Below are 13,847 nucleotides of genomic sequence, written 5' to 3' on the forward strand. Positions count from 1 at the left end.
ATGGATTGTTTTAAATTATAAAATAATCTGTATTTAGCCTTATTCCTTAAGTTTATTATGTATTTTGCATTTTTTTCAAATAAAATACCCATCCAACATTCAGTTCATTAGAAAGGTTTAGACATTTCAATGAAGCTATAGGTCTGTGGATATTGAGTAAAAGTTAATAAATGATATGGATTGTGCTAGACTGTCCACCGGGAAGAAAATTTACATTCAACTTGTCCTTAAGAATCTATTAGCCATATGCAGCATATATTTAAATCATGTAGCTGTGTAGTAGGGAGGGACGACTGCTATTGAAAACATAGGTATTACTGATGGTCCCCAGCATGATAAAACTGCATTTTTATTTTTCAGGTCTTAGGAACAGATGAGGATAGTATGGGGGATGGCTGCTCTCAGAAACTGGCTTCTGCCAAGTTCCTTCGACTTTTGCTCCTGATACTGATTCCATGCATTTGTGCTCTGATCCTTTTGCTGGTGATCCTGCTTACCTTTGTAGGTGAGTGCTTTTTTAATTAAGGAGATGCTTTTTAAATTAAAGAGACTAAAACTAAGACCACATTCTAAAGTGCAAATATAACTGTAGACATTAGACATAAGTCTTACCACACCTATCTAAAAAACGAATCTACTTAGTGACTGTTGCAGAGAAATACATCTGCTATTTACATTCATATCCTTGAAACATATTTAAAGTATTGATGAGGAAACCTTTTCTGGTTTTCTCAAGGTAGATTTTTGAGGAACACATTATCTTGAACATGTAGATAGTGTTCAGCAGCCATTTTGCAAGTAAAAAAGATACTTTTGCTATCATTTTAGATCACTGTCAGTGGAATGGAATATATATCTGTTTATGTCACACATTCATATGCAAACCTGGTTCTTATTTTCAGGTGAAATTTAATTAATAAATAGCCACAAATTTTTCTGAACAGCATACAAAATATTACTGTTTAAATAAGGAAAATTTTGTTCATTTCATCTACATACAAAATAGGTATCAATGCAGAACCCCAAATATGTTTTGTGGTAACTGTTTCAAGGTATTCATAGACTTCGTAATGGCTTACTTAGTCTGTTATGTAATTTTGTGCATATGTCTTTCATAATTAAAAAGTGCTAATTTATTAGCATAATTTTTTTAAAAAGTCTTCCCTTTGTTACTTTTAAAAAAGCTGGCATATCATTAAATTCTTCAAGTACAAAATAAAAAGGACAATGAAACTAGGTTAAAGCATTATTTTTTCGGGGAAAAAAGTTTAAAAAATTTGCTTTCAGTGCTGAGTGTTTTTGGGGTTTTTTTAATTTTTCTTTTTGTTAGTGAGAACATTTTCGAATTGGGCGTCCTTAGGTAGTTTAGAAGCACATCTGAAACAAGTGGGGTATTGTATCCAGTATCCAGACATACAGATATAAATCTGTTTTCCTATTTTGAACACTCCAATTTCAATTCATATCCCACCGTCAAACAACAAGCATAGGAAGAAAGTAAAGATGTTTCAAAAATACTGTCAAAATCAGAGTAACTTAAATCTGTTTTCTCCATTCAGTCTGTAAAGGATATGCAAACGACGTTGTAGGCCTGTTCTTTTCATTTAGTTTAAGTTCAGGAAGTAAGAAAACCCCCAAAGCTAGTGAATGTTATGATTGACAGGTAAGCCTTGGGTTGTATTTCTGAACTAAGAACAGTCTGAAATGGATTAAGATCAAGTAAGTCTTGCAATTACGAAATAGGAAGCCTTTAAATTTGCTTTCCTTATGTTTAGCATTCCATTTGTATCTTTCATATCCTCTGCCCTAGATTTTCATTCTTTGGTGAGAAACCAGATAAAAAGGCAGGTGTATTTACATCAGTTATACTCAATCTCTTTCTCAGGCATGGATTGACCTATGATTAAAATGTATGAAATCCTCTGGGAAATGGGGCCAGTTAGGATTCTACTTATGTAGCAAAAATCGTGACTGTCTCCTCTTAAGTCAACGTCACTACTGTAGGGTAAAGAAAAAGGCTTGCTGTTACAACCCAAGTCTAAAACCTGCAAAGGTCCCTTCAGAAGCAGCTTTTGAATAAACATTTTATAATTTACTATTCTTCTCAGCAGCTTTCATTTTCTATGCATTGATATCCTAGAAGCAAATATATTTGATGATCAGAATTAGATGAACTAATGCTGTGGGGATTTCAAGTGTGTGTAATAGAATATAGTCTGTTACAGTAACTAATAATACAATATATCCAAAATATTACTTCATATTTATTTCAGGTCAATAATAACTGAATTCTAATACTGGTATGAAGTCTTACTGTGTAAGAAATAAGTTGATAGTATTGAGTGGCTAATAGAAATTATTTAATGGGAGGGAGGTTGGAGGGGGGTGGGAGGAAGGAAGAAGGAAGGAAAGAAGAAGAATAGAAAGAAAGAAAGATAGATTACTGCAGCTTAACTGACATGCAATAGTTTGGTATACTATGGGACCTTCACAGTATCAGTAAGGTGCCCATTTCTCTAGAGTGCAGAGTCATGGGTACAGACCCTGCAGGAGAAATCTCAGTTCATATGTGCTGGCCAGCTGTACTAGTGAACTAATGCTTTATTTCCTTTACAACTTCCTCATCAATTACCCATACTTTATTAGACTGCTTTGCTCTGTTTCATTAGCTTTTAAATAGACTTGGTCTCTTGAAGCTTTCCTGCTCTGAAGAGCTAGAAATCTTCCACAGTTTACTCTGCCAGCATCTCAATTTATGAGCTTGAACAGTGTGACTATTTCTTAAATCTCTTAACTGTCCATTTTTAAGTAAACTGTCAATTTTTTAAAACCTGTCCATATTTAAGCAAAATATTAATTCCCCAAAGTGAACAGCAAATGGAAATTATCATTAAAACTGCTGGAAAGTGTTGCTTTGAAATGAATGGGTCTGGTCCCAGTAGTTCTGTTTTGTACCAAGCACAATGAAGGCTGGCATACTTCATGTTTCTGTCATCTGGACGTGCCCAGCTGTAGCTGGAGACACAAATTGAAAATGGTTACATCTATTTCTCAACTAATTAACTATCTGGCTTATGATTTACCATCTGCAGCTCTGTATGAACCCAAGTCTGAAGAATAGTTTGGTATAGTGTGCCTGTGTATACATGAATAAAATGCATGCTCTGTATGTGCTGCATGTCTGTTAGCAAACATTGATAGAGAGTAGTTAATTTCTCTTCACTGAAGAGATTAAGAAAGAACTGATTGTTTTAAAGCATCACTCTGTTTTCTTAGGTATCTTTAAATTTAAATATAGATGCTATAAAAACATATCCAGTAAGCTTAATTTAGGATTTAAAATATTGTTAAAATAATATTTGTTAAAAAATATTTGTTAAAATAATGTTTTTAGGGGAAGGGTGGGGGGAAGGATGAAAATTAAAGTGAATGGGTGCCCAGCTCAGAGAGTGGATTCTGCAGCCTGGAATAAAGTGCCTAAAGTCTCTGTGGTGCAGTGGTAAAAGGACAGGATAAGAGGAGAATGTGGGAGAAGAAAGACGTGACTCAGGAAGGTGACCTACCAGTGGAAACAGAGTTGTCATCTAGAGCTAGCAAGTGGGGAATGCCAGGGGCCTACACCTGCCTCCCTCAAGGGCATACCTGAGCCAGGCTGATGTTATTTTGGAGGGAAAAATTGTTAAAAAGAATTTTAATACTGCTCATTGTCAGTGGAGATGATACAATTAGGAAGTCCTTTTGTGTCGAAGAGCTTCGTTGTGTGGTCCCCCTGTTAAGAGGAGTTGTTATCACTAGGAAACTGTAGAAACGGAATAAAAAAATGCAATTGTTGGAAAGATAGGTTGAAGAAGCAAACAAGCATTTGGGGATCTCAGGGAAAGAAGTAAGTGATGTAGTGGCATTGATAGACATAGTTATTATTTATTGTTCCAGAAAAAAAATTAAATAAGTCTGAGTGAGAAGAGGATAGAATCCAGTGGGTAGCCTCAATATTTTGTTTCACAGTATTTATTTGACCATGGTATTAAAGCAAAGGGGGTTTTCAAACATTTTTCAAGAGTTTACCTGTATTGTAATGCATTGCCTCTTGTTCTGCTGAGTGATATATAAATAGCTAATCATTTTAACTTAATTTAAAATTTATTAATAACTCTTTGGGACCAATGTTTTACAGCCTTTTTCTATTTTTATGCTGAGTGGAAGAGAAGAGACGAGTCTAGGGAGGAGGAGGAGAGAGAATGTGAAAAAATACCTTAAGCTATTCTTGAATTGTGGAAAAATACTATGCACTTTCCCACAGGAGTTCAAAAAGCTTATTTTAACTTTTTGAAAACTGCAAAAAAAAAACCTGATAACTTTTGAAACTTGAAACAAAGTAGGCTTCTGAATTCTAGAGATTCAGTGCTTTGTTTGAACAGAAATACCTGGCATCCAAATAAAGCCACATTTTAGTGAGCACAATTTCTGAGCAGAACCACTTACTCTTCCTTAGACTTTAGCAAATCATATTAATACTAGTCCCTATTTGTGAAAATGCGCTTACTGTTTGATTTGACTAGAGGACTCAAACAAAAAAAAAGTGCTGCTTAAATCATTTGCAGGTGGGAGATTTTTAGTTGTTTCTGTAAAGTACACACAGTAAATTCCTCCAAACCCAATGATATATGAACATCTGCTGGTGGAAAACCAGAAACCCTAACATTTATATATTTATATTTATATATATATATATATATATATATATATATATATATATATATATATATATATATGTATGTATGTGTGTGTGTATGTATGTATAAAGTTCCCCTGGGTTTGTCCAGTAGAAGTTAGACATAAAGATTTACTCACAGTTAGTAACACTGGAGCCAAAACAATCCAGCCTGGATAAATGATGATATGATAAATCTCAAATGGTAACTGTTTAATCGAAACTCACTATATTTCAGAAATTTCACCAGTTTTTCTTGCTGTTTGCATTTGCTATAGTTAAAAGTTGCTCAGTAAAAAAGAAAATGCTGACATTGCCCCTTCTCAGCTATTCCAGTTCTCTTTTTTCCCTTACCTCTAAAGCTTTCCAACCCAAAGGCACTTAAGTTGGATTCTTCTGTCATAATCACGTTGTAGCTGTGATTAATAAGCATTTCTGCCTGCCCAGTCCTTGAATTTCAGACCAGTGAACTAATTTATTCTAGCAGCAGAGTGCACAGAGAAGTGAGAAGAGGAATTCAATAATGGGAATGGGCTCAGGATACCCTATGGGACTCAGTGTGGTGCCTGGAGCTGGGTTTGTCTGGGTACAGAGCCTGCGGCAGTGGCAGGTGAACAAGGCCTAACTGGGAGGTGATGGTGCAACCTGCCATTTTGGTAAATGTAATAACCAAAATGCGAATTAAGTCTGGGAGAGATGGCGCTGAGTGTTCTGTGGACTTAGGAGTCAGGGAACCATAGAAAGATCATCTAATTCCAACCCCCCTGCCATTTGGGGTTCATCTGTACCAAGCAGCTAATGAAGAGTCAAATGAATATGAAGAAAAATTACTAAAATTATCAGTTGTTGCCCAGGTACTTGGTACATTTGAAAGACTTTATGTTTTGATGATTCCTTTGAATTTTTTTTATGATCAAGTCTAGATGCACTGTGTCTATTATGATTGTTAAGCTGTTTTACCTGCCAGTGGCAAAATTTACTTTTGCTATTTGCCAAAAATTTCTTATATTGTAATACAGAGTGGCGCTTCTCTTCTAGCATTAAATATGACTCTAACACATTTGGTTAAAGAATTTGAGATAATATTTGTTGTTTTTAATATAGATAAATAAGTTATATGTTCTACACATGTTAAAGATGTCTTCTTTATTATTTGGATTACTAGATTAAACATCAGTTATCTTACTATGTAGTTTAAATTCCCAGTGCTTCTGGGATAGATCTACTTACTGTTTGTGAATTATAATTACTTGCAACTATTCAACATATACAACTAAGAAAAGTCTGGTTTTGTCTATAATATGATAAATGATCGAAAAATAAAGCCAGCAAGTGACAAAATTTTAGACAATAACTGTATATTTAAAATCCAGTATCAGAGAAGAATGACAACTCAGGGCCCCATATTTAGCAGTGGTGGTTGAAGTACATAATCTTATACAGAGAAAACAGTATCTCTTTCCATGTTACAAATTACTGAATATGGAATACGTTGAAAATGTATTGATACCCTTAAAGCTTCAGAATTGGATTTCTGAAGATGGTGGTACTATGAAAACAAGAGATGATGCAATTTAAAAGGAGTAAAAAATAGCATTGTCCATCTTGTTTACATAATGATAGAATGAATGCATGTTGAAGCTCCTTGAAATTGCACTCTGTAGTTTTAAACATGTAAGTATTTGGTGACATACTATAAATACGATTAAAATAGTTTAAGCTCATTTATTTATCCTACAGCAACCATGTTTTATGTGCTCCTGCCATTTTGTTGCCAGATAGAATTCTTAAATTTGTCTTTAATTTTAATTTTGATATTAAAATACTTTTAAAATCTGTGCCAGTATTTAGTTAGTATTAACTTTCCAAAACAAATTGGTAACACTTTTCCAGGTGATAGTAATTTTGGTGTTTTTTTCCTTTATTGCAGGAGTGTTAGAAAAGACATGCTTTTATTCAAATGGAAGTGAGGGCCTCACAGTTAATGGTGACTTTGAAACGTCTCCTGATCTTTTGCCAAATATGGTTGAAAATAGTTCCGAGACTGATCCCATAGTAGATCTCAGCACTCAGCCCTCTTCTTGGACCACCACGCCTTTATCCCACGTTGACCAAATGAACAAGAACTCAAATATATTTAGAGAGTCTTTCCAGGAAAATTCCTTTGATCCCCCAACTCAAGCCACAGTGCTCAGTCATCAACCTGCCTCTGAAGCTGCTTTGGCAGAGGGCGCTGAAGACAGCACCCAGCTCTTTGCCACTGCAGAGGAAATGACGTTGTGGTCTACAGAGGCTTCTTTTAACAACACTGAGAGGATGACCACTCTGCCAATATTAAGTCCTACCCGTCCATCTGTGTCACAAAAAATGGATCAGAAAAAAAGTAAGTTTATATTTTATTTGGCTCTATGGTTCTGACCCAAAACTACAGAGCATACTATTGGCATGCTCCCCTATGTGTTTCTATGAGGTCTAAGGAACGTGTGTCCCTTTCCATAATTTATTTTGTTGCGTACATTCCATCTTGCAATCAGCTGGTTTCTTATCAGAACATTTGTTCAACCTGTTAAGGAAGATGCTGTAAATTCTCTCAGTATGAAAACTTAAAATACATTCTTCAATTGGTGATAATCAGGCTTACCAAGCCTAGAAATGAGTTAGTGCACTTATAAATCTGTAGATTGTAAATTCTGTTTCTTTAAAACTATGCATGTGGCAAGTACATTCCTGATCTTGGCATGTAATTGCAGTTATAACTTTTTATGTCTTAATGGATAAATTCTTCTCTAATTTGAAGCAGGTTTTTTTGTGTTGCAATGAAGTTCTATTGGCATTTTTGAGAGAGAGTAACAACAATTAACTGGGATCAGGACTTTTTTTTTTTACTGTGAAGGTAGGTGCATTTCATTAATGCCATAGTAAATGTTATTGATTCATCATGTTAGTGGTAGTGAAGAATTCCCTGATACTGCTTTGCTAATTGCTGAAACAAAAGGGTACCATATTGAAATGAATCCATTTCTCTGGAGCTGCTTACCATTCCTTTTTTCTTAATCCCACCGGAGCACAGAGCAAAACTTATTCGTAAGGTCATAGAGAAAATGTAATGTAAATCACTGATTTATCAGTATTTTCTTCTCTCCCCTAAACTATAGTGACTTCATTCATAAGCCATCTGAATGGTTCAGGCTTTTTGCAGGTTCTATTTGCTAAGTGATTTTTCTTAGGTAGATTTCTCTTTTTCTCCCCCTGCACCCCAAACTCAGAATAAATGTATATAAATGGACGCTTGAATCCTATTAGTGGTTAATTTATTTACTTCTTTTGGCAACTTGGCAAATTATCACTGTGCCAAGGAACAGCAAGAAATCATAATGTGCTACACTACAAATATTTTCATAATCATGTTTGAGATACCTGAAATTCCAGGAAGTATAGATGAAACAGTGTAAAGCTCTTCTGTCTTTTCTTACTATGTTGGAATTAAACTCTTTTGAGATGCTTATAACATGTATATGTAATACGCACATGTGTATGGCACATGATATTTTTCCCTATTACAGTGGTAATGCAGGGACATCACTACAGTGCCTCAGGACAGCCTTAGGTTTGGATTTCTAATCTTTTTGGTAATATACAGAGAAGCACTTCTAACACTTTCCAAGTATGTGTTCTATTCTGGTAAGTGCAGATCATTCCAACAGCAGTATGACTGCATGTATATTCAGCAGGCATGACTACTTGGAATTCTATTGTGGCATAGTATTTTCTGTGTAAAGAGAAAAGGACAAAAAGTTTTCGAAGTCAAATTTGATATACTACAAGATTTCATAAAAACAACCCAAGAAACACAACAACAAAAAAATCGCATCCCAAACTGAGATAACAAAAACCAAAACCCGGAGATAGTACGTTACTAATCAATAACCTCGCACTCTTTGATTCCACTTTCAAGTGTTTTGCTTATCCATATTCATGGGGACATTGTCTTATTTCTGTGTGTAGATTAAAAAAAATTAATAATTAAATATCCAGAAGAATTTGATCTCATAATAACTGTGTGTTCCCATGGCTCTCCAAGGCATGGAGGACTAGAAAGCAGGAGCTTTCTAGCACTGTCTTCTACTCACTTCCTTTCTTGTCCTGGCCTTTGCAAATTAACTCCTTATACTCATCTTTAGTCTCTTTGATCTTTTTTTTTCAACTAAGCTTTCTTCATGGAGAGATCCCTAAGGTAACACAGGACATGGTCTGATGTTCACAGGAAGTTCTTAAGTATTCTGATGTGGAGGACAGTGAGATATAAATGAGTTTTGGAGCAGTGAAACTGCAATATTCTGATGGAGTAAACATTTTTTTTTGGGACAAGTAAAACTTAAAGATCACATCAGATTAGTGGTAGTAGATGAAATTATTTCTCTCTTGCTTAGTGTCTGAATCCAGCTGTGAACATTATCACATACCTGAAGAAGAATGAGCTAGGGCTGGCTTGCTGAGACACTTGAACACTATGTGGTAGCAGATTCCAGTGATTTGCAGTGAGTCCTGGTGAGCACTTGTTTGTCCTCTCATGAATTGACGTAATCACTTTTGAACCCATGTGAAACGGAGGTTTGAGTTTTTAAAGCGTATCTTGTAAGGAAATTAAACTCTAGATGTGTGTCAGACTGATGTTCCATCATCACCAAGGCACACTAGCAGGTCATCCATCAGTCCAAGTTTCATCTGGTTCAAATGTGGAGAGGTGAATGCATTTCTGTTCATTTAGTAAGCATGTGTAACTTGGACTTTATGCTCATTTTATGCAGTACAATAAAAGATTAATGATATGTCATATGACATAGAGACTGCCAGTTCAAATCCAACCAGACAAAATTCTGTGAACACATTTGGACTGGCATTCATGTGGCTGTTAAGTTTTTGGTCGGATGCTAGTATTCCTAATGCTGGATTTGCTTTACTGGTGGACCACAACTTCAGTAAAAGACATTAATAAGAGAAATTATAAATATTGTGACCATATGGTATTCAGTAAAGATTTGAAACTAACATAAGTAAGACATTGCTGAGTTACTAACTGGAGGGGAATTTAATTTGGCACATATGACATCAAGTACTTAAGAAATCCTTAAAGAAGAAGGAAGTTCTTTGGCAGAAATTCTAGCAAAGAATAGATTAATGGGTAAATAGGAATGAATGATACAATGGCTCACAAATTTAATAGAAAGTTCTTTGAATGCGACAGTGAAAATGCTGGTTAATACAACATACTTGGCTTTTCAAAATGCTGTTAACAAGAGTCTTCACCAAGAAATCTTACAGACCTCTTCTCACAGACTATGCATTTGTTAAAATGCATAGGAGAAATAAGAATGAATGGCTAGGCTCCAGAGTGAAGAAGGTTGCTGGTGGAATCTTACAGACAGACAGTGTTTTCTGATCAGGGAAAACAGAAAATAGTCAAGTAATAACATTTTTGCTAATACAGACTTAGCTTCCTAAAATGAGTAGCTGGGAATCACATAAAGGTTTCATAGTGGAAACGGTGACTGATAAAATGTTTAAATGACTGTGCCAATAGATGCAAAAGAATGCTGGACAGTGGGAAACAATGCCAGCTCTATCAAATACAATGCTGGACTTTCAGCTAGTGTTGCGACCAAAATAAGGACCTGATGGTTTGCTGCAGTCAGCATTCTGTCTCCATGAGAATCCTCATCATGAAGTCTACCAAAAACAAAATAGAAAGTCCTGCCATGTCTGTGTAACTTAAGAAAGATAGCAGTTGAATTGGAAAAGGCAAATAGCAGGCAATCAGACCAATAGAGACATGGAAAGACTTAGATGTGGGAGGCACTAAATAGAAGGAAGACACTGTTTCCTTCTGGAAGACAGCTGGCTTGTTAGTAAGTTGTTGTGGGGGATAGTCAGACCGTTTTGAGTGTCTAGGTGAAATAGAACAGTTACTTTATATGTGGAGTTTCATTATATGAGGAGTTGCCTTTTTTTTTCTTTTTTCTCGTATCAGGCAGTAAGCTAAAAAAAAAGACCTCATGGACTTACTGCCACCGGATGATGGGAAAACCAGAAAGTATGGAAATGCTTGTGAGTTGGTCTGTTGGGGCTCGTAGAAACAATAGTCCATTGGAAACTTCTGACTTCTGAAGGTTCAAGATTTTATGTTGCCAGAAGTTGTTGTTATAGTCCTAGGTGGTTGTTCCTTATATTTGCCCAATATTACTATAATTTTTCTTGAATATATAATGGTGACCCCTACCAAAAGTCAGCTTCTGAGTTAAATGTATCCTGTGTTACCTCTCTGTTGGGAAGCAAGTGAAGGAGTATGTTTTTCCTATTGAGGTATTTGAGTTTGTGTGACTTCATATCTAAATGTTTTCTGGAGGCATGGACCATGGTCCCAAGTCATGAGGACAGCTCACTGGAGAGTTTTCTGATAGCAAAACCATCAGGATGGGAGTCAGGTGAATCAATAGGTTCTGTAGTGTTTATTCATAGAGTTTAGAAGTATATGCAGTAATATTCTACTCATCTGTCAATCGATGCTTAAAAGAAAAAAGACCACATTTTAAATAGTAACTATTAAAAAGAATAAAACATGGTTTCCCAAGGAAATAATAATACAATTTATTGCTACTTTTTTCTCTTGGAAATAAAAGCTGACTGCACTGAGGCAGTAAAGCGGGAGACTTGATTCAGATGAAGCATGACTCCCTGTTTTGTAATACTAATGATTGGGGAGACAGAAGTAGAGAGAGTGAGGGCTGACCTTCTTCCTAGAAAAACATCCTGTAGATGAATGGAATATACACTGGGACAGGAATTATTAGTATCTGATTTTTTTTCTTCCATTCACTGGTGTATTTGCATATGTATATTTAATACTGCTTTTTCTTTGTGCCAAGTCTCCCGTAGATCTCTGCTAGCAGACAGTCTCGTAGCACCTCTGCCATTTCACAGGAGCAGTTTCAGTGGAGAACTATACCGGTGGCCAGATTCTAACGTGAAAAGTGACACGGCCAAGTTTGATCCTCAGCCATGCCCATCCATAGGGGCATCCCCGCGGCCCGGCCGGCGGTGAGGGGCGGTGAGGGCCGGACGCGCCCCTCAGCACGGCCCGACCGCCGCTGCGGGGCCCGGCCGCGCTCCTGCCCCGCGCCGCCGCCAGAGGGCGCCGCGAACGCGAGTCCCGCGCGGCCGGAGCGGGGCAGGAGTGGGAGAGGAGCGGGGCCTGGAACGGGGCAGGAGTGGGGCAGAAGTGGGGCCTGGAACGGGGCAGGAGTGCGACCGGAGAGGGGCCTGGAGCGGGGCAGAAGCCGAGGCGGAGAGGGGCAGGATCGGGGCAGCGGGCGCTCCCGGGCAGCGAAACACGGTCAGTTGCGCAAGTGAGGAGGAGGGTGAACGCCCCCCGAGCCCTAAACGATTGCTTCAAGGAATAAAAAGTGGAAAAGTCTTCTCGTAAAAGCGAGTCCCTGTCTCAAAAGTTTCAGAAAGCGCAGGAGTTTCAAAAAGCACAGGATTTATGGTTGCTTGCTTGCATCCAAGGAACCTTGGGTCTTTTCACCTTTCTAACGCATCTTTGAAACGGAACGGCTTCGTTTCTTTGCGGTCCTTCACTCAGCCTTGATGTTACCCTGATTCTTTTATCACTCAACTATGTTCAATTTATAAATGAAATAGATCTCTTTGTCACTACACAGCGTTTCTTATTATGTCTTTGGGGTTCTGCCACTATTAGAATTCTACTACAAAGAATTTTGTGTTCTCCCAGAACTACTACAGAGAGGGTCTATCTCACCTTTCTGTTTGGTAGGAAGGAGCAATATGAAAACTGCGATGGGGATAGCTGGACATAATTTGTCACGAGTGGTGCAGAAACAAGAAATTCCATGTCTCTCTATCTCAACCTTGTGCTTCTCATACTAAATCCGTTTTTCCTGCTGAAGCTAAGGTATCCAGTAACTGCATCCCAAGTCAGTCCTGAGCTTGAGTCTCCCTAATCCCCAGTATTTCCAGCAGCGATCTAATAAATCATTTTGTCTTTCAGCTCACTTTTTGTTTAATTACTCCTACAAGTTGGAATAGACTCAGTTGTGTAAGGAGTAACAGCAGCCCTGGACCCATGGTAGATTTTTAGGGTATTCTTGCCCTCAAAAATAAAAAAAGAATTCAAGATGTTGTTAAAACATTATTTTCTCTTGAACGGGAAGTGGTTTTGGTTTTTCATATTGGCACAGAAGAACATAAGCAGTGTCCTAATTATAAGGGCAGGAATTTAGCCACTCAAATGTATCTTTGCCATGCAAAGCAAGCATGACTAGACTAATATGGTAATTATTAATTTTGTTGGTGCTTGAGTCCATGCTTGAGAGTGTTTTCTCTTCAAGCAGTACAGTCTGTTTCATTACCTCACTTATACCTGAATTTTCTCTCAGAATTAAAGACAGTGAAAAAAGCTGCCTTAAAATTTGGCAATACAGTTCTCATTTAAAATTTTTTTCACTAGTCAAAAGAATCAAAATTCTGCTTTTCTTCCCTTGAAGAAATTTGAAATTGTATTTGCATTTCACAGGGCAAAATTAGTAAGCTGAGAGAAACATGTGGATTTTCACAAAATTCATTATCAAGAACCTGGTTTTCATCAGTTTTACCATTGCTGTTTTTTATGATTACATGAGCATAGCTTGGAAAGGAAACTGAAGTTTCTGACATGTGAAATATATTAGCTGAAATCCAAAGGATTCTTAAAAGCCATTATATTTAATATATAGAGCAATTTTTCTTTACCATTTATGCCTATAAGGGAAAAAAAAGCTTGCTAGCTTTTATCACCTGCTGTGTTACTGTTGTCAGGTAACTGCAAGTTTGCCAAAAACTTCAGATGCTTGTATGAAAATTGTAATGATATTGTTAACATTGTCATACATTTATCTCTAGCTAAACTTGTGATTTCAATTCTCTTTAATAAATTTGTGGCTCATTATTGCAGTTCTTCTGTTTGTAGTTCATCTCTTCAAATTCAGTCTGATGAAACAATGTTCCATGTAAGATATCTAATAGACTTCAAATATTTGTTAGGATTAATATTGCAGTAAGTTCTGTGAATAACTAACACACC

At 36.8% G+C, this 13,847-nt stretch overlaps 1 protein-coding gene across 1 annotated transcript in view; it reads left to right on the forward strand.

Moving 5' to 3' along the window:
• CORIN (corin, serine peptidase) overlaps positions 1 to 13,847 on the forward strand; it is a 111,423-nt gene that overhangs the window by 16,150 nt on the left and 81,426 nt on the right. The window contains exons 2-3 of the mRNA XM_036382834.1: positions 361 to 505; positions 6,642 to 7,094. Of these exons, the coding sequence (XP_036238727.1) occupies positions 361 to 505; positions 6,642 to 7,094 (598 nt within the window). The remainder of the gene's footprint in view (positions 1 to 360; positions 506 to 6,641; positions 7,095 to 13,847) is intronic.

The sequence above is a fragment of the Molothrus ater genome, chromosome 4 (genome assembly GCF_012460135.2).
Source record: "Molothrus ater isolate BHLD 08-10-18 breed brown headed cowbird chromosome 4, BPBGC_Mater_1.1, whole genome shotgun sequence".
NCBI lineage: Eukaryota > Metazoa > Chordata > Aves > Passeriformes > Icteridae > Molothrus > Molothrus ater.